Source organism: Lithobates pipiens, unplaced genomic scaffold, assembly GCF_037356315.1.
Source record: "Lithobates pipiens isolate NorthernLeopardFrog02 unplaced genomic scaffold, aLitPip1_a1.2 Scaffold_18, whole genome shotgun sequence".
Classification (NCBI taxonomy): Eukaryota; Metazoa; Chordata; class Amphibia; order Anura; family Ranidae; genus Lithobates; species Lithobates pipiens.
Window position 1 is genome coordinate 24,929,877 of NW_027507758.1, and position 19,453 is coordinate 24,949,329.

Sequence of the window (19,453 nt, forward strand, 5' to 3'; positions counted from 1 at the left end):
GCATACTAGCTCATTATGAAATATTTACCTTAGAACGAGGCCCCGACATCTGGCCCGATCCACGCCGAGGGAGCTGACATGCTCCCTCTGCGTTTCTTCCGGGTATCGCGGCTCCGGCGCGCGGGAGATTTCAGATTTTGACGGCGAGAACCCCCTTGTGCGCATGCGCCGCTGCAGTCAGCGGCGCATACCGAGGGGAATATCTCCTAAACCGTACAGGTTTAGGAGATATTTTTTTTTTACCTACAGGTAAGCCTTATTATAGGCTTTCCTGTAGGTAGAAGTTAAAAATGTGGGTATACAACCACTTTAATCACAGCAGTTCTAAAACTTACATACATATCCTTTAATAGTGCAAAGCCTGCCTGATCCAAATTGGACCAGAGTTAATTATCCAACAAGATTATAGAGAAACATTAGCAGTAAAAAATAGCACTATAAAACAAAACTGCATGGCAAAAGATAAAACAATAGTGATGTCTTACAATATTTAAAGGGTAGCTTTGCCAACTATTATATTAAAATATATCAGTACTAGTGATGGACGAACGTTTCGCCCGGCGGTCGTTTCGCGGCGAATTTCCGACATTCGCGGTCCGCACGTTCGAACGCCTTTTTCCGTCGTTCGCCGCGGCGGACTTACGTGTTTAATGTATACAAGAACTTTAACCTTTGGTGACACGTTTATCATGTGATACAGGACAGCCAATTGAGACATGACAGCACATGGACACTTGGACATTCCCCCTAACCTATAAATACACCCGATCCGGTGGCCATTTTACATTCTTTCTTCTGTTACGATAGGGACAGGTTCCTGTGTGGAGTAGGGAGAGATAAACCACTAGCTATTTGGTACACAAAAGTTCTTTTCAGGACTGGTATAGGTGTTAGGTGTTGATAGGTTTGCTGTGCTGCTGATTCTTGCAGCAGCCTGAGTGTCTTTTGTTAGTTTAGAGAAAGGGAAAGGACGGTGTATGCTACAGGGACAGCCAGATTAGTCTTTCATCATCATCATCATCATCATCATCATTAGCTGTTACTATCAAGGTCCACAAAAGAGCTGTTCCAGTAACCACTAATCGTTCTCTTTTTTTGCCAATTTGTATAGGGACAGGAAGGAAGCAGTGTTGTCAGGCAGTGAGGGTAATTTTAAAGACTTGCTGTTATTATTAGTTCCACAAAGGTTCTTTTCAGGACTGGTATCAGTGGTACAGTAATAGGCTTGTACATGTATAATATTCTTTCTTCCAAATATAGAAAGGATATTATACTTGACTGCTGCCCTTCTGCTGCAGTCTGCTAAACATTCACAACTCACTTGTTCCACAAAAGTTCTTATAAGGACTGGTAACTTGGTATAGGGTGCTACGGTACATAGGCTTGAGTGCGGTACAGTCTGCTGTTCTGTAAGGACCGCTATCGGTCCACAATAGATAGGGTTGACGTGCACCACTGCTGACCGCTGCCCTATACTGCAGCAGTCCTTCAGCGGTATAGGGACTGACGTACAGTCTGCTAATCACTAACACACAACCTGCTTGTTCCACAAAAGTTCTTATAAGGACTGGTAACTTGGTATAGGGTGCTACGGTACATAGGCTTGAGTGCGGTACAGTCTGCTGTTCTGTAAGGACCGCTATCGGTCCACAATAGATAGGGTTGACGTGCACCACTGCTGACCGCTGCCCTATACTGCAGCAGTCCTTCAGCGGTATAGGGACTGACGTACAGTCTGCTAAACACTAATACACAACCTGCTTGGTCCACAAAAGTTCTTATAAGGACTGGTAACTTGGTATAGGGTGCTACGGTACATAGGCTTGAGTGCGGTACAGTCTGCTGTTCTGTAAGGACCGCTATCGGTCCACAATAGATAGGGTTGACGTGCACCACTGCTGACCGCTGCCCTATACTGCAGCAGTCCTTCAGCGGTATAGGGACTGACGTACAGTCTGCTAATCACTAACACACAACCTGCTTGTTCCACAAAAGTTCTTATAAGGACTGGTAACTTGGTATAGGGTGCTACGGTACATAGGCTTGAGTGCGGTACAGTCTGCTGTTCTGTAAGGACCGCTATCGGTCCACAATAGATAGGGTTGACGTGCACCACTGCTGACCGCTGCCCTATACTGCAGCAGTCCTTCAGCGGTATAGGGACTGACGTACAGTCTGCTAAACACTAATACACAACCTGCTTGGTCCACAAAAGTTCTTATAAGGACTGGTAACTTGGTATAGGGTGCTACGGTACATAGGCTTGAGTGCGGTACAGTCTGCTGTTCTGTAAGGACCGCTATCGGTCCACAATAGATAGGGTTGACGTGCACCACTGCTGACCGCTGCCCTATACTGCAGCAGTCCTTCAGCGGTATAGGGACTGACGTACAGTCTGCTAAACACTAATACACAACCTGCTTGGTCCACAAAAGTTCTTATAAGGACTGGTAACTTGGTATAGGGTGCTACGGTACATAGGCTTGAGTGCGGTACAGTCTGCTGTTCTGTAAGGACCGCTATAGGTCCACAATAGATAGGGTTGACGTGCACCACTGCTGACCGCTGCCCTATACTGCAGCAGTCCTTCAGCGGTATAGGGACTGACGTACAGTCTGCTCACTTCCTTGACCCAAAAAAGCACACCGTACTATATGCCCCTACCCTCCTCTTTGAAGAGGTTGAGCGGTGTCATATTTCTACTGGGGCTGCTTATGATATCCCTGTGCTGTGCTGACTTCCTCCTGGGGGTTCTTATTATGAAGGGATCACACTATCCCTGTGCTGTGCTGACTTCCTCCTGGGGGTTCTTATTATGAGGGGATCACACCATCCCTGTGCTGTGCTGACTTCCTCCTGGGGCTGCTTACGGTGCTGCTGTCAGTGCTGTATGTCACGGTGCTGCTGTCAGCGCTGTATGTCACGGTGCTGCTGTCAGCGCTGTATGTCACGGTGCTGCTGTCAGCGCTGTATGTCACGGTGCTGCTGTCAGCGCTGTATGTCACGGTGCTGCTGTCAGCGCTGTATGTCACGGTGCTGCTGTCAGTGCTCTGTATTACGGTGCTGCTGTCAGATGCCTCTATCACGGTGCATGTGTCATTCCGGTATGTCACGCTGCTGGTGATCATCTCCTGCACCCTCTTCTTTGCCTACCCTGGTCCCTGACCTTCCCTCTCCTCCATTGCCTTCATTAGCTCCATAGTCCTGAATTGTTAGAACAATTTCCCAAATAAAATAAAAATGCTTGTAGTTATCGATCCCAAATTCACCTCATACATGTATTATGTCATTGTCCAGATGGTGGGACTACGTTTTACCCCCTAATAATTACCACGTGGCCGCAAATTCGACATGAAGGTTTGCAAAGTTCGCCTCCCATTGAAGTCAATGGGGCCCGCGGCGAACGTTCGGTTTCGCGAACGTTTGGGTCCGTTCGCATTTCGCTTTCGCGAAACGTCCCGTCGGAAGTTCGTCCATCACTAATCAGTACTATGGATTTATGTCATGAAAAAAATCCCAGTGCTGGTCCAGCTAATTTATCATGAGTTACAGGTCGATAGAAGCAGTTTATGTTTGCAAAATATTTTTCATCTATGTGTAAAGTCTAGATCAGTGATTCTCAACCAGGGTTCCGTGGAACCCTAGGGTTCCTCCAAAGGTTGCTAGGGGTTTCTTCAGCATTGGGCAATTTCTGCAGATAAGTTCCTACTCACACCATTGATCTTTTTAGCTATCTGTAAGGAGGTAATTCTTCCCAATGACCACAAGTGTAAGGACCATTCTTCCCACTGACCAAAATACGCAGATATAAGACATGCATGGGAGCTGTTTGCCTGCAACAGGATTGTATATTATATTTTTAAGTATGGGGGCAACATGAAACATGGCCAGAAAGACACTCAAACATAATCTTGGCCTTACCTAAGAACCACCTATCCTATCACTGAAAGTGAAAGTCCAACCAATCTGGGTAGATGCTCTTGGCATTCATCATCTTATGGTATATGGTCCCTGTTTGGACCATATAACGTCCCACATCCTAAAAGCCTCTACTTGGAAAGGTGAATAATGGTTTGGCCCACTGGATCCTTCAAATAATAAAAAATAATGGAACTGGTGAATAAACCCTTTGGTATGAAGTTCACAAATAACCCTGTTTTATGGACTACTACACTGGTCTCCAAACTGTGGCCCTACAATGGGGCAATATTCATCACACTGACACCAACGATGGGGAAATATTCATCCCACTGATACTAAGGATGGGGCACTATTTCTCCCACAGATACCAATGATGGGATACCACTTTTCCTCTAATGCCGCGTACACACGATCGGACTTTCCGGCAGACTTGGTCCGGCGGACCGAAATCCGGCGGACAATTCGATCGTGTGTGGGGTTCAGCTGACTTTTTTCCCAAAAGTCCGGCGGACCTAGAAATTAAACATGTTTCAAATCTATCCGACGGACTCAATTCCGATGGACTAAAATCGGGAATCGTCTGTGTGCTAGTCCGACGGACCAAATACAACAAAAGGGCAGCTATTGGCTACTGAACTTATTTGTTTAGTCCCGTTTACGTCATCACGTTCAAAATTAATGGACTTAGTCCGGTTGTGTGTGGCCAAGTCTGTTTCGTTCAGAAAGTCCATCAGACCTCCGCCGAAAGTCCGTCGGGAAGACCATCGGACCTAGTCCGTCGAAAAGTTTGGTTGTGTGTATGTGGCATAATACTAAACATGGAGCACTATTCCTCCCACTAATGCCAGGACTTTTTATTTTCCCACTGGCCACATTACGGTCCCCTTAAGTTCTGAACAACAGTAAAGTGGCCCTTTGGAAAGTTTGGAGACCCCTGAACTACTGCATAGTAGTCCATAAAAAATGGTAGTTTATGGGTTTCCCATTGATTTTTACCAAGGACCCAGTGAGAAGAGCCTGAGTTAGGGTATTATATAAACCCTTTGGTGTCCAAAATGAAGTTCTCAGGTCTTGGTGAATACATACCTTTTAATAGAATTGTCCAAATATAAGTCCAGTCCAAAGGTCCTAAATAAATGAATGAATCCATGATAAATGGGAAAATATTTAAACTAATGAAGGGAAAAACAAATGCCATGGATTTCTCCAGACAGGCTGTAGGATAAGGGTCATGATTATTTGATCATAGTAGGGAGGCACCATGGGTGAACTTCTTATGGGAGCATTGCTGAGAGGCATCAGAACATTCCTAAATGAAATCATGGAAACCCTTGTGTATGGCATCTATCCAGGCAGGATCAGACAAATCCAGCTCAGATCAGATAAGGCCAATATGCAGATAATCAGACCCCCCCCCCCCTTCTTATATCAGATGAGATGATGGATTTATACCAGTGCTGACGGACCTTGGCACCTCAGATGTTTTGGAACTACATTTCCCATATTGCTCATGCACTCTGCAGTGTAGTTGAGCATCATGGGAAATGTAGTTCCAAAACATCTGGGGTGCCAAGGTTTGCCATCACTGATATACTCTGCTTTTTATAAAGGAAATGTATTGTGGTTTTGTAAATATTTCTCTTATTAATTATCGTCAGGGCTAATAAAATACAATGTTTCATTCACGTATTGTCAGGTAAATCTAGCGTATTTCTGTCCTGACTGCAGGTACACAAAGGGACAGGGGGCATTGTGATACCATTGACTATACTAGGACTAGGGATGACCTTGGGTTCAGTACAAACCCAAAAGGAAGGGGTTAGAGGGGTTCCTCAACAAATGAAAAGGTATAGACCCTAAAAAAAAAATAGTTTGACCTGAAATCTTCAACCTACACCCTACTTATTTAATTCATATGCAGAGTACATAACGCAAAATGTTAGGATCGACGAATCACAAGCCGCAATTAAGATTACAAGGAGAAATAACAACCTGAGATATGCAGACGATACCACACTAATGGCAGAAAGTGAAGAACTAAAGGGTCTCTGTCAGGGTTAAGTTCAGCCCGTCCTTCTCTGAGCTGGCCGCTCAGCTGTCAACTAATTGCCAGCTCCCATCTCTCTCCACAGTTACTCAGCTGTTGATGATCCTGCTCGTCAGTCCTGCCTACTTAATCTGTCCAGTGCAGAGGAGCTCTGGCTTCGCCTTAGCCACATCACAAGAAACTATCTCCTGCATTCCTGTTTAAAGACTGGCTTTGCTGACATCCCTTCTGGCTCCAGATCCTGCTTGCTGTTCCACTACTTTGATCCCTGACTTTTGGCTTGGCTGACTATCCATTCCGGTTACTGAACTTAGGCTATGTTTTGACCACGTTTGGTCTTTTTACTTTTATTATTAAACAAGTGTGATTAAACTGTACTTATGTCTCGGTCTGATTTCATGGTTTCTGACAGTCTCTTAATGAAGGTGAAAGAGGATAGCGCAAAAGCTGGTCTGAAATTAAACTTTAAAGAAAACTAAGATCATGGCAACCAGTCTCATCACTCCTTGACAAATAGAAGAAGAAGAAATGGAAACAGTGACAGATTGTATATTTCTAGGCTCCCAAATCCCGGCAGACAGTGACTGTAGCCATGAAATTAAGAGACGCTTGCTTCCTGGGAGGAAAGCAATGGCAAACCTAGACAACATTATAAAAAGCAGAGACATCACCCTACCGACAAAGTGCCTTATAGTCAAAGCTATGGTATTCCCAGTAGTAACCTATGGCTGTGAAAGTTGGACCATAAGGAAGGCTGAACGCCAAAGAATTGATGCTTTTGAACTATGGTGTTGGAGAAGACTCTTGAAGGTCCCTTGGACAGCAAGAAGATCAAACCAGTCAATCCTGAAGGCAATCAACCCTGATGCCCGTACACACGATTGGAAATTTCGCCAGCATAAATCCGATGTGAGATTTTGGTTGGAAATTCTGACCGTGTGTATGCTCCATCGGACTTTTGCTGGCGGAATTCCCGCCAGCAAAATATTGAGAGCAGGTTCTCAATTTTTCAGTCGGAAAAAGTTCCGATCGTAAATTACGATCACCTGTACAAATTTCCGACACACAAAATTCCTACGCATGCTCGGAAACAATTCGATGCATGCTCGTGTGGCGGCGACATATTCGTTTATTAACGTGGTTATGTATATGTCAATGTTAAATCTGTGGACATTGAGATGGCTCAGTGTTCGGAGCCATCTATTGACTAAATCTGGTAACGCACAAGATATGGTGAATATAAACACAAAGACTTTCATAGGAAGTACTGTTTGTTTTGCTAAAAGGTTTGACCTTTGTTACCCAGGAGTCTGTGTGACCTACCTATGAACACTCCGATATGCAGTGCATGCTGGGTAGGGTATAAAAGGGACTGCAGCTGCCATATTTGGTCACTTGGGACCACTCTGCCTGCCTGTGCGAAACTGCGAGGAGGATCCTCAGACACAGACAGAAAGTCACCGCGGACTGCAAACCGGATTGCGTGCGAGGTGACATGACGGAGCCTGAGAGCTGGTGATCGAATTGGGGAGGTTCGGAGATGCTTGTTGGAGTAGCAGAAGACCGGATCCAGTCAGCGGAGTGACACAGAGCATCTGGCCCAGTCTAAGCTGAAGCAAGCTGCAGTTACCGGACTCAAGTCATCATCCAGAATTCTGATCCAGTTGGTGAGTGGGTTGCGGCCCACCGTTCATTACTATTGCACGCAGTTAGACTCACTTGTGGCCTTGCTGGAACCTGTTGTTCCATGGAAGCATAACTGAGCAACTGACACTGAGTAGGCTTGAGGCCCAGTTCGCTCTAGCGCCCAAGTGTGATTACAAGTTCTTGGAACTATACCTTGAGCATTCTAAGTCAACTTTTGCATTTACCCCTTTGGATTACAAATATCTGAAGAACTACTTAAGCTAGCGAAGAACGAAGATAAAGGAGAAAGTACTTTAAGTGAGGCCTCACGTAAAAAACTTTAAGTAAGGGGAGCTCCCAGGTCTAGATAATAACACACTTGTATATTGCTTATTGTATTTGACTGTTTATTCATGCTGTACTGACGTTCTACGTTGGAACGACAGTGCAATCCATGTAACCCCTTACTTGTTATACTTTCAGTAAAAGTATTTCTGGTTAAGAGTACAATTGTGTGGCATACTGTCTTTCCCCACCAGGTGGAACCAGAGGATCCTGAGGGATCGATACAGGTATCTTATACTGTTTACATTGTACTGTATTATTGCACCACAGCTGTGCCAAGGGGACAGAGTTACGCTGAAGGGGGGTTTCTCTGAAGAGTGCAGGCCCAATTCAAATTAGCAGCTCCTTCGGGGGTCAGTGCTACACTCGGAAGCATTGAACTTCATTTTCTCGGCTTATCGTAGTGTTGTACGTCACCACGTTCTCGGCGGTCGAAAGTTCCGAGAACTTTTGTGTGACACTGTGTATGCAAGCCAAGCTTGAGAAAAATTCCATCGGGAAAAACTATCCAAGTTTTTTCAGACGGAAAATCCGCTCGTGTGTACCGGGCCTGAGCATTCACTGGAGGGACAGATCCTGAAGCTGAAACTCGAATACCTAATGCAAAGAGGGGACTCATTGGAAAAAGACTCTGATGCTGGGAAACATGGAAGGAAAAAGGAGAAGAGGACGACAGAAAACAAGATGGATAGATAGCATCATTGAAACAATGAACATGAAGTTAAGCAAGCTTCGGGAGGCAGTGGAGGACAGCTTGGCGCACTATGGTCCATGAGCAGGCATGTACTGGCCATTGGGACTACCAGGAGTTTCCCGGTGGGCCGATGGCTCAGTGGGCCACTCTGATGTAAGGGGGCTGGTGATGGGCCACTCTGATGTAAGGGGATGCTGATGGGACACTCTGATGTAAGGGGGTGCTGATGGGACACTGATATAAGGGGGCTGCTCATGGGACACTCTGATGTAAGGGGGCTGCTTTTGGGACACTCTGACGTAAGTGGGTGCTGATGGGACAATCTGATGTAAGGGGTGCTGATGGGACACTCTGTTGTAAGGGGGCTGGTGATGGGACACTCTGATGTAAGGGGGCTGGTGATGGGACACTCTGATGTAAGGGAGTGCTGATGGGACACTCAAAATGTAAGTGGGCTGGTCTGGATTAAGTCCAGGGCCAAATTTCTGTCCCAGTCCAGCCCTGTCCATGAGGTCACGAAGAGTCGGACACGACTAAACGACCGAACAACAAAAACCTTCAAAATACATCTGAAAGTTGCTTTTTCTTTGTTTTTATTGTTTTTAAAGTATTACCTCTCTCTATCTATTAAATCTAGGAAACTGGTGGCCCTTGTATATAAACAAAAACTATAATAGGAAATCTGCAAAAAATGTAGATCCCTGCTAATCTATTATCAGTGTGAACAGGGATGATCCTTTAAGAAGATGTAGGACATAAAATTAGATTGCAATTTTTATTTTATTTTTTAAGTCTGCTCATCTCTAATAATCTTTATATGAAGTGTACTTTATTTTAATGCAATAGAGGAAATATAAGCTGTATATAAACATAAAAGAACAATAATGAAAAAAGAAAAAAAAAAACTGTATCTAGGACTCAGTTGTGTCCATCACAAAATAAATTCACCAACACAGCTTCTGTTCTACTTCTTCAAACCGGATTACAGTTGCTGAATGGGTCTGTGCACATTTTTAATAACGGTTTGCCGTGACCCGTGCACAAAATTTCCAGCTATAATTTCATCTCCGAGGTCTATGATTCTCATGCATTTGTGGAAGAATGACAAAAAAAATAAAAAATAAAAAGATATTTCTGACAAAATTAAAATGCATGTTTCACACCTATTCATTTCATGCAATTACATCCCAGCTGTCTCTGATTTGCCGGCTGCATGTAAAGCATGTTTCATGAATAACTAGGGAGCGCCCTGCCCAACATTCTGCGCTCCAGACAGGCCAGAAACGGCATTTTAGAATGTCAACGAGAAGAAGAACAGATTACTCTATACACTGTCGGGTTCTGTTAGCTTGCTTGCTAAGTAAAATGAAGCATGTTCTGTGAAGTGATCCATATGGTAATAACTCTAAAGAGCCAAATCAGAAAGAATTGAGTCTAACAAATAAACATACATTTTAATGAACATCACGGCTTCAACTGCTGGTCTGTTACTCAAAGGACGCATGCTAATGGTATGTATTTTTTCTGTTTTTATTTTATTTTTTTTGTTTTTTTTAACCACTTCAGCCCCGGGAAGGATTTACCCCCCTTCCTGACCAGAGCACTTTTTGCGATTCGGCACTGCGTCGCTTTAACTGACGATTGCGCGGTCGTGCGACGTGGCTCCCAAAACAAAATTGATGTTCTTTTTTTCCACCACAAATAGAGCTTTCTTTTGGTGGTATTTGATCACTTCTGCAGTTTTTATTTTTTGCGCTTTAAACAAAAAAAAGAGCGACGATTTAAAAAAAAAAAAAACACATTCATTTTTACTTTTTGCTATAATAAATATTCCCCAAAAATATATTTAAAAAATGTTTTTTCCTCAGTTTAGGCCGATACATATTCTTCTACATATTTTTGATAAAAAAAAATAAAAAATAAATCCCAATAAGCGATTATTGATTGGTTTGCGCAAAAGTTATAGCGTTCACTAGGGGATAGTTTTATGGCATTTTTATTAGTAATTAATTTTTTTACTAGTAATGGTGGCAATCAGCGATTTTTGTGACTGCGACATTAAGGCGGACACATCAGACATTTTTGACACATTTTTGGGACCACTGTCATTTATACAGCAATCAGTGCTATACAAATGCACTGATTCCTGTGTAAATGACACTGGCAGTGAATGGATTAACCACTAGGGGGCAGTGTATGGGTTAAGTGTGTCCTGGGGTGTGTTTCTAACTGGGGGGGGGGGGGGAGGATCTGTGTGTGACATGTCACTGATCTCTGCTCCCGATAACAGGGAGCAGAAATCAGTGACACTGTCACTAGGCAGAATGGGGAGATGCTTGTTCACATTAGCATCTCCCCGTTCTTCCTCTCCGTGAAGCGATCGCAGGTATCCCGGCGGCAATAGAGTCCGCGGGAACCATGACCCGACTTGCCGCGGGTATGCGTGCCCACTGGCCGCCTCTTAAAGGGCCCCGTACAGGTACGTGATTCTGCCTGTACAAGCACTCATTTGGTGGAGGGGGGATTATGGTGTGGGGGTTGTTTTTCAGGGGTTGGGCTGGTCATTTAGTTCCAGTGAAGGGAACTCTTAAGGCGTCAGCATACCAAGACATTTTGGACAATTTTATGCTTTGTGGGAACAGTTTGGGGATGGACCCTTCCTGTTCCAACATGACTGCGCACCAGTGAACAAAGCAAGTTCCTCTCTATTTCTGATGCATGGGATCTGTTTATTGCCCACATTATTATTCTTAAACCTTACTATGGTAATGCTAACTTTTCCATGTTCTATGCTATGGGTTAATGACATGGGTTAAATATATGGGAATAATATTAACTATTCAGGTTGCCTATGTACAAGTATATAAATATATTAAAAACCCTTTTCTCCCCTTCTTTCCCCTTCCTCCATTTAATATGGTTACTTATTACTATTAGAATAACTGTACCCTTTAGTAGCAATCTTGGCATTAACCAGTACTTTACTAATGGAACTATACGAATACACTTGGTACTTATAGATTATTATTGGCCTGATGATATTATGCCTTTACACGGTCCGACGTCCAGCAGACCAGCCCGGTGTATCTGACTTCACCGCTAAATCGCCATATGGGTCATTCACCGTTGTCTCCTTGGGGCTGCAGTCGCTTATATATATATATATATATATATATATATATATATATATATATATATATATATATATATACAAGTTTGTTAAGCACTTATAGCCTTTGTATACAATATTTGCTAATGTATTACTAAGAAATTAATTATTGATGATACTAATGGTACTTTTTTGTAATCTATACAACGTTATAGACGTAAGCTGAGCTGCCTTGAAGAAGCAGTTTGCAAAACGCGTCAGTTCCTTTGCATATACAAAGCATCTTTTCGCATCTTGCGCATTAAGTATCAATTATGGTCAATACCTTATGGCCAATGATATTATTGTATTGTCATTTTATATTTGTACCTTTCTAATAAATCTTAAAGAGGGAGTCCACCGGGAGTCCGCTTTTTTTTTTTTTTTAAAGCCAGCAGCTACAAATACAGCAGCTGCTGACTTTTAAAATAGTGACACTTACCCGCCCAGCGCGCCCGCGATGTCGGCACCCGAAGCCGATCTCTCGATCGTCTCTCGGGTGCTGCCGCCGCCATCTTGGGTATGGGCATCAGGAAGTGGAGCCTTTCGGCTTCATTTCCCGGTTCCCTACTGCGCATGCGCGAGTCACGCTGCGCAATAAGGATGGACCCGCTGCCTCTGGGATCTGTGTGTTTCCCAGCAGGCAGCGGGGGACTTTCGGAAAGGGGCGTAATCTACGCCCCTTTCCACAGAGAGCTATCCCGGAAGTGGGTGCAGATACCTGTACTGTACAGGTACCTGCACCCCCTTCCCCCCTGAAAGGTGCCAATTGTGGCGCCGGAGGGGGGGAGGATTCCAGTGAGCGGAAGGTCCAATTTTATAAACTCTTGTAGTTGTGCTTGCCTCAGTGACAGTATACAAAACACACCCGTTAAAATCCCATCACCTTTTGAGGGAGCGGTGCTCTCCCTTACATTTTCTTCTCATATCAATCGGGGATGTGGATGTGTTAATCTGTCCCTAGAAATTATCCAACATACTGTAAATATATTCATCAACTAATAAGGAGATGACTTATAGATACTGTAGAAAAGAAAAGACAACATTCTCTCACCTGTGAGGTAGGTATTATGTGAGGAATTAATAAAATAATGGGAAAGGGGCTGAGACATATCTTCATTTAAATCCAGTTTCTCAGGCGGCACTACTCCATTTTCTTCTCCATTTAGATACCGAATAAATCCTTCCACAGATATCTGACCTAAAACAAAACAATGAATATGTAAGTGTACATCAAGGTTTATCACATTTGGTACATGTTCTTTTGAAGAAATACCAGAGATTTCCCATCTGTGTACCATTGGGGAGATTTCCCTTCACTTCCTGTCCCATTAGAGGAAGTGAGTGTCCCCATTGGAAAATTAACCCTCTATTAGTGTTCTAATGTCAACCCAACATTTGGGATTTTTTCATTGACAGGCTGTTCTAATCCCTCCCCCCTCTATCCTTTAGTTGCACTTTAAATTCCTTGATTGCCAGGAGCCACATTTGATCCATTCTTATGCCCCATACACACGATCAGATTTTCCAACAACAAATGTTGGATGTGAGCTTGTTGGCTGACCGACCGTGTGTACGCTCCATCAAACATTTGTTGGTGGACTTTAAGCCAACAAATGTTGGCTAGCAGGTTCTCAAATTTTCCGCCAACAAAAATTTGTTGTCGGACATTTCCGATCGTGTGTACACAAGTCCGACGCGCAAAAGTTCACGCATGCTCGGAATCAAGCAGAAGGAGCCGCACTGGCTATTGAACTTCCTTGTTCTCGGCTTGTCGTACGTCTTGTACATCACCACGGTCCCACGTTCGTAATTGATGGCCAACATTTGTGTGACCGTGTGTATGCAAGACAAGTTGGAGCCAACACCCTTCGAACAAAATTCCACGGTTTTGTTGTTGGAAAGTCCAGTCGTGTGTACGGGGAATTACTGTATAGCCTGAGATTTTTTTTGTTTGTTGGTAAGTAGGCTTGGTGGGCAGTGGCAGCAGTTGCTAAATCGTTGCACCTCTAAAAGTGTTAACGGTAACTAAGAAGTGATCCTTCTTTTTAGTAGTAACACACCAGTCATTTGACCACCATTTGCTATTGGCACTAGAGAGAGTCCCGCATAGGACCAATGTGTCCTCTGCCTTGGGCTCCAGGAGCCACCTTGGGAGAGCCTGTACATTTTGACATAGGGCTCTAGTGAGATTTTGGCAACCATTTTGGACTTGGACCAGATGTGATATTTATAGCACAATACGTTTCACAAAGGCGCTCTTTACTAGTGGGAAATATAGTCAGGAAGATGACCTCTAGCGGGGACAGATATGCTTTTAGTTAGAGACACGATCCTATGTGTGTGTAGGGATAGATAGGCTCTGGACAGGCTGCGCCCTTGCAGCAGGGACCAAGTGAGGTCAGGAGAGACTGGGAGGCCTATCTTCTGGAAGCCCTAACATTCAAAATGTGTAGGATGTTTTTACAACCTTTTACATGTCTTTTCAATTAATGCCACGTACACCCGATCGAATTGTCTGGCGTACTTAGTCCGGCAAACAATCCGGCGGATAGTCTACCGAACGGACTTGGCCACACACGGACACACAGAAAGTCCGGCGTTTGCTAGCGCAATGACGTACAGCACGTACGACGGGACTAGAAAAAGGAAGTTCAATAGCCAGTAGCCAATAGCTTCCTTCTCGTACTTGCTTCTGAGCATGCGTCATTCTTAGACCGCCAGACTAGCATACTCACGAACGTATTGTCCGCTGAAAACCCAAGTCCGGCGGAAAGATTGGACTGCAAAACTACTTTCTAAGTCCGCCGGACTTTACGCTGAGAAAGTCCGCTTAAGCCCCCACACGATCGGATTTTCCGGTGACATGCGGACAATTCGATCGTGTGTACGCGGCATTAGGAACACAATTTTTTGGATGTCATCCTGAGTGCTGACCATCCCTTTCCTTACTCTGGTACGTTGGAGGGGTCGGCAGCCTCGAGGTCTAAGCACTGAGCGGAGCTGTTATGTGGGAATGTTGTAGTGACTACACACCTGTTTTCCCCCAAAGTAAAGCTTGTCTGCCCGGTAGAGCAGCACTAGCAAGGTAAAATCCTTCAATGGAAACTCAAACATAACAAAGCTCTTTTATTCTCCCTAGGTGTTAAGAAATACTTTAAACCTGAATTGTTTCTGTCGTCACACAGTGTCTGACTATTGCAAAACTGGAACTGTTTGACCTAAATATGTTATTGAATTTGCTGGTGTTTTTAGATGAACGGTCTCTTAAAGGAACAGTTGTGTTGCTTTGGTCTCTTGAACTCACTGCTATCCATAAGCACCCACCACATCTCTAGACAGGAAATCCAGGATGCAGATGGAAAATGGTTAAACACTTTATGAAAAGTTTGTAATGTTGTCCATTTAGTTGGCCAAATAGTCTCATTGCACATGTAGGCTCTGCTTTCTGTTTGCTCCTTGATGGTTCTCTTATCTTACTACATGTCTAGCACACAAAAGATCTTGACACTTTCGATGATTGGTAGCCATATATTATGGGAGCTAGTCCCATGGAGCCAAACCTGTGGCCTTTTGGTGCTTGCCATGTGGCCCTTGGACCCCAGCAGTCAGCAGTGGGAGTATTGACTTCATAAAGGGATTGTAATGGCAGCCATCTCTAGCGGCTTCATGCTACATGTTTCCAGTTTTTGACTGTCTCCTACAGCATGTCTTCAAGTTCAACCACATCTGTAGTACGAATTGCTGCCCCTCCCTCTGCAATGAATTCTCTGTTTTACTGCTAGGAGAGTAAAATGCGCTCCTATGCATTACATCCCTTTAGCTTCCTGGCTCCAATATTTCTGCCAAGCCTTGTCTTGCGTTGCTGCCGTTTGTTTGACCTTCTTGCCTGATCCTTGCCTAGACATGGATAATTCTACCAATTGCTGCCCCTTGTCTCGATAATGGATATGCTACTGACTGCCGCCTGCCCTGACCCTTACCTGGATAACAGATATGCTTGTCATTGTCGCCTGCCTAGACCCTTACCGGAATAGTAAGTAAGTTCACCTTACAGATTTTTCTGTAAAGGTGGACTTACACTTTAAAGTGGGACATCAGGGTTGAATTACTAAGAGCAATTAGCCTGTTCACTCTGCAAGTGCGGCTGCTCCAGAGCTTGGTAAATGAGGGGAAGCTCTGCTGGCTTCCATCATCCAATCATGTAAGCAAGCAAAAATGCTGTTTTTTTTTTTTTCTTGCACGTGATTGGGTCTTCTTTGTAAAGCAAACATTTGCCTCATTTACTAAGCTGTGGAACAACTGCACTTTGCAAAGTGCACAGCCTATTTGCCTTTAGTAAATCAACCCCATCATATCCAGGGGCGGACTGACCATTGGGGCACTCGGGCACTGCCTGAGGGCCCCATGCCACTAGGGGGCTCCATCAAGGTTGCCAGCCTCAATAAAACCAGGGACAGTATGTAAAAATCTGTGTTTTTTTAAAAATCCCAGGATTATAGCTGCCCCGCCTCTCCAGTACCTTTTCAGTGTGTGTATGTGTATTCTGTGTGTATACTGTGTGTCTTTGTGTGTGTGTGTGTGTGTATACTGTGTGGGCCCCATAATCTCCTATTACCCGGAGGCCCCATAATCTTCTATTGCCCGGGGGCCCCATAATCTCCTATTGCCCGTGGGCCCCATGAGTTGTCAGTCCGCCCCTGATCATGTCTGTAGTTTCTCACCATGCTTTGTCAGTTTTCGGTAGCATTACATATAATGAATATTACCCGGGGTCCTTTGGTGATGTCTGGGACTGCAGTTGAGGCCCATTACACTTTGCAACCGCAGATCAAGAACATCTTTGATGGGAGCAGCAGTTTTTCTTTTTTTCTTTTCTTTTTTTTATGCATGCCAATTATTAGGTACTCTTTTAAGTAGGCATAGTACACCATTAAATAAATGTTTTCTTAACAGACCTTATTCAATTAGTGAACTACTGCATGCCTAAGTGCTTCTTATTGGGGACAGATTGCCTTTAAAGTATTGCTAACGCACCAATTACAAAACACTCAGTTATATTTTGTTTCCTTATTTTAATCAAGGATAGGCATTTTCATCTCCGCTGAAGTCACAAATTGGTAGCGATTTCTGAAAGCAATGCTTTTTATTTTTTTTTGTGTGTGTGTCAACACTTGCTACACTACAGAGAATTGAAACAAAGCTCTGAAATGCCACCCGGCTTTTGTACATTTTCACAGATACTGGAGCCGGGCACAGACCTGCAGGCAGGACAGCCTGAAGATCACACAGATAATTAAGGCTATTTACTCTAACAGAAATCCTTTTCTTGGAAGCGAGGATAAAAATGCCAAGTGCTTAAATTTCAAACCCTTTGGCAACAGTAAGCTAAAATTACTTTTCTGAACTAAGAGCGTCTTCAATTTTCTTCACAGACGTACAGCCAAGAAAGAACACTCATGAATCTTTATTTCTTTACCAAACAGAACCGGTTTCTCTGAAAATTAGGTAACATTTAACTTCAACTTGAGCAGTCGTTCTCAACCATTTTACCTGGTGCAAGGATTTTTGTCTACTTAGGCGAAAGTGCTTTTTGACTGCCCCCTCCATCCATGCCGCACCCCCTACGGGTTCATTCCTCTCTGCTCCAGCATGTCCAATGCTCTCCAGGCTCTGACAGCTCCATTGCCTTCCAACAGGCACCCCGGCTGTATGACAGTGTCCTTGTCTTGCCCAGGAACATTGGAAGTAGGGGTGGTCCATCATGTAGGATCTCAGTCCTCATCAGATGGAAAGCAAGCGCTGCTTCCCCAACCGCTTCTCCGACTGCAAGGGCAACCTGGTGTCCGCCCAGGGCAGTGACGTGGGGGTTGTGATCAGGACCATAGTTACATAGTTAGTCAGGTTGAAAAAAGACACAAGTCCATCTAGTTAAAAAAAATAAATAAATACAATCTCATGTAGCACTAACCCCCGAAGGAGCTGCTGAATTTTTCTGGGCCTACCGGTTACCTCGCCCAGCTCGTACTCGTTCTTGTCTAGGGGTTCCCAGGGTTTATAACCCAGTAACTGTAGAGACCGACACTTGAATTCCTTGTTAGGATTGTAATTTTGCAAAAAACAGATGAACAAAGTCAGTCTCTAAGTCGGGAATAGAGGGTATCAGGGTAAAGTTTAGCTCAGGTGCTTGGAACTGCTGACTTCAATAAAAGTCTCTCTCTCTGTACACAATCCAGGGAACAGCCACTCGCAACTGGATTCTTTAGCTGTTGGATAAATCCAGTTTTGGGTTTAGCAGCCAACAGGTAATTCTAGCTTTTCAAAGTCTCTCACACAGACTTGGTTGGAAACTTAGTTACAACTGGAAGGGTAGAAGAAGGAACCTTTCTTACTGTACCAGAATCTTTCAGCTGGTCCGGCGATACTGTAAGAATTGTGGATTCAATGTCCATGGCAGCTCAGCTTCCAGGCTCTTACCGAGCAGCCAGCCTTGTGCGTGGCTCTCTCACTGAAGAGTCCTCCCCTGGTCACGTGTAGAGTTGCTGGGCCTCTCCAAACCCGGGACGCCACCGGAACACCTTAGAATCCTCCTTTCAGTTACTGCACTGCGAACTAGCCAGTTCTGAAGCTCAGAAATGGATGGATATGCACCCCAGGCCATGAGGGCCCCTGGGGGCTGGTCAGGAGGACCAGGACCATGGAGTCAACAACAACTTCTGGACTGGAACCCCGAACCACGTGACTTCGGCACCTTAAGTACCCTTTCCCGGATTACGCAGTGAGACAAATGCGCCCACTGATTGGCTCCGAGACCCAATGCGTCCAACCAGACTGTGTTCTAAAGCCTCCCACAGGTGTACAACCCCACCTATGACCAGGCAGAACTTCTATACAGCCCAGCCAAACTGATGCCAAAGTACAATTTAGCACAATTAACCCCAAAAATCACTACAGTTTTGAGCAAAAACAAAATTTAAACACATAGCGTGTACTCATTAGGAGTACCGGCGCTACACTCATATATACAATCCTACACCCACAATTGATCCAGAGGAAGGCAAAGAAAAACCCCAGCAGAGCATGCTCCAATTTGCTACAGCAGGGGAAAAAAATTCCTTCCTGATCCCCCAAGAGACAATCGGATTTTCCCTGGATCAACTTTACTTATAAATGTCAGTATCCAGTTATATTATGTAAATTTAGGAAAGAATCCTGGCCTTTTTTAAAGCAATCTACTGAGCTGGCCAGAACCACCTCTGGAGAAAGTCTATTCCATATTCTCACAGCTCTTACTGTAAAGAAACCTTTCCATATTTGGAGGTGAAATCTTTTTTCCTCTACATATAGAGGGCCCCCTTGTCCTCTGTGATGACCTTAAAGTGAATAACTCAATACCAAGTTCACGATATGGATCACTTATGTATTTGTACATGTTGATTATTTCCCCTCTTAATGTCTTCTTCTCAGGAGGGAATAGATTCAGTTCCTCTAATCTTTCCTCATAGCTGAGCTCCTCCATGCCTCTCATCAGTTTGGTTGCCCTTCTCTGCAATTTCTCCAGTTCCCCAATATCCTTTTTGAGAACTGGTGCCCAAAACTGAACTGGACAGCATGGTCCAGCAGCTACCCAGGGTGGCCAGGAGGGCGGGCTGTATGGGGGACTGGCCGGGGT

At 44.3% G+C, this 19,453-nt stretch overlaps 1 protein-coding gene across 1 annotated transcript in view; it reads right to left on the reverse strand.

Moving 5' to 3' along the window:
* Window positions 1–19,453, reverse strand: part of PLCB1 (phospholipase C beta 1) — a 957,098-nt gene that overhangs the window by 295,253 nt on the left and 642,392 nt on the right. The window contains exon 10 of the mRNA XM_077485489.1: window positions 12,836–12,982. Within this exon, the coding sequence (XP_077341615.1) occupies window positions 12,836–12,982 (147 nt within the window). The remainder of the gene's footprint in view (window positions 1–12,835; window positions 12,983–19,453) is intronic.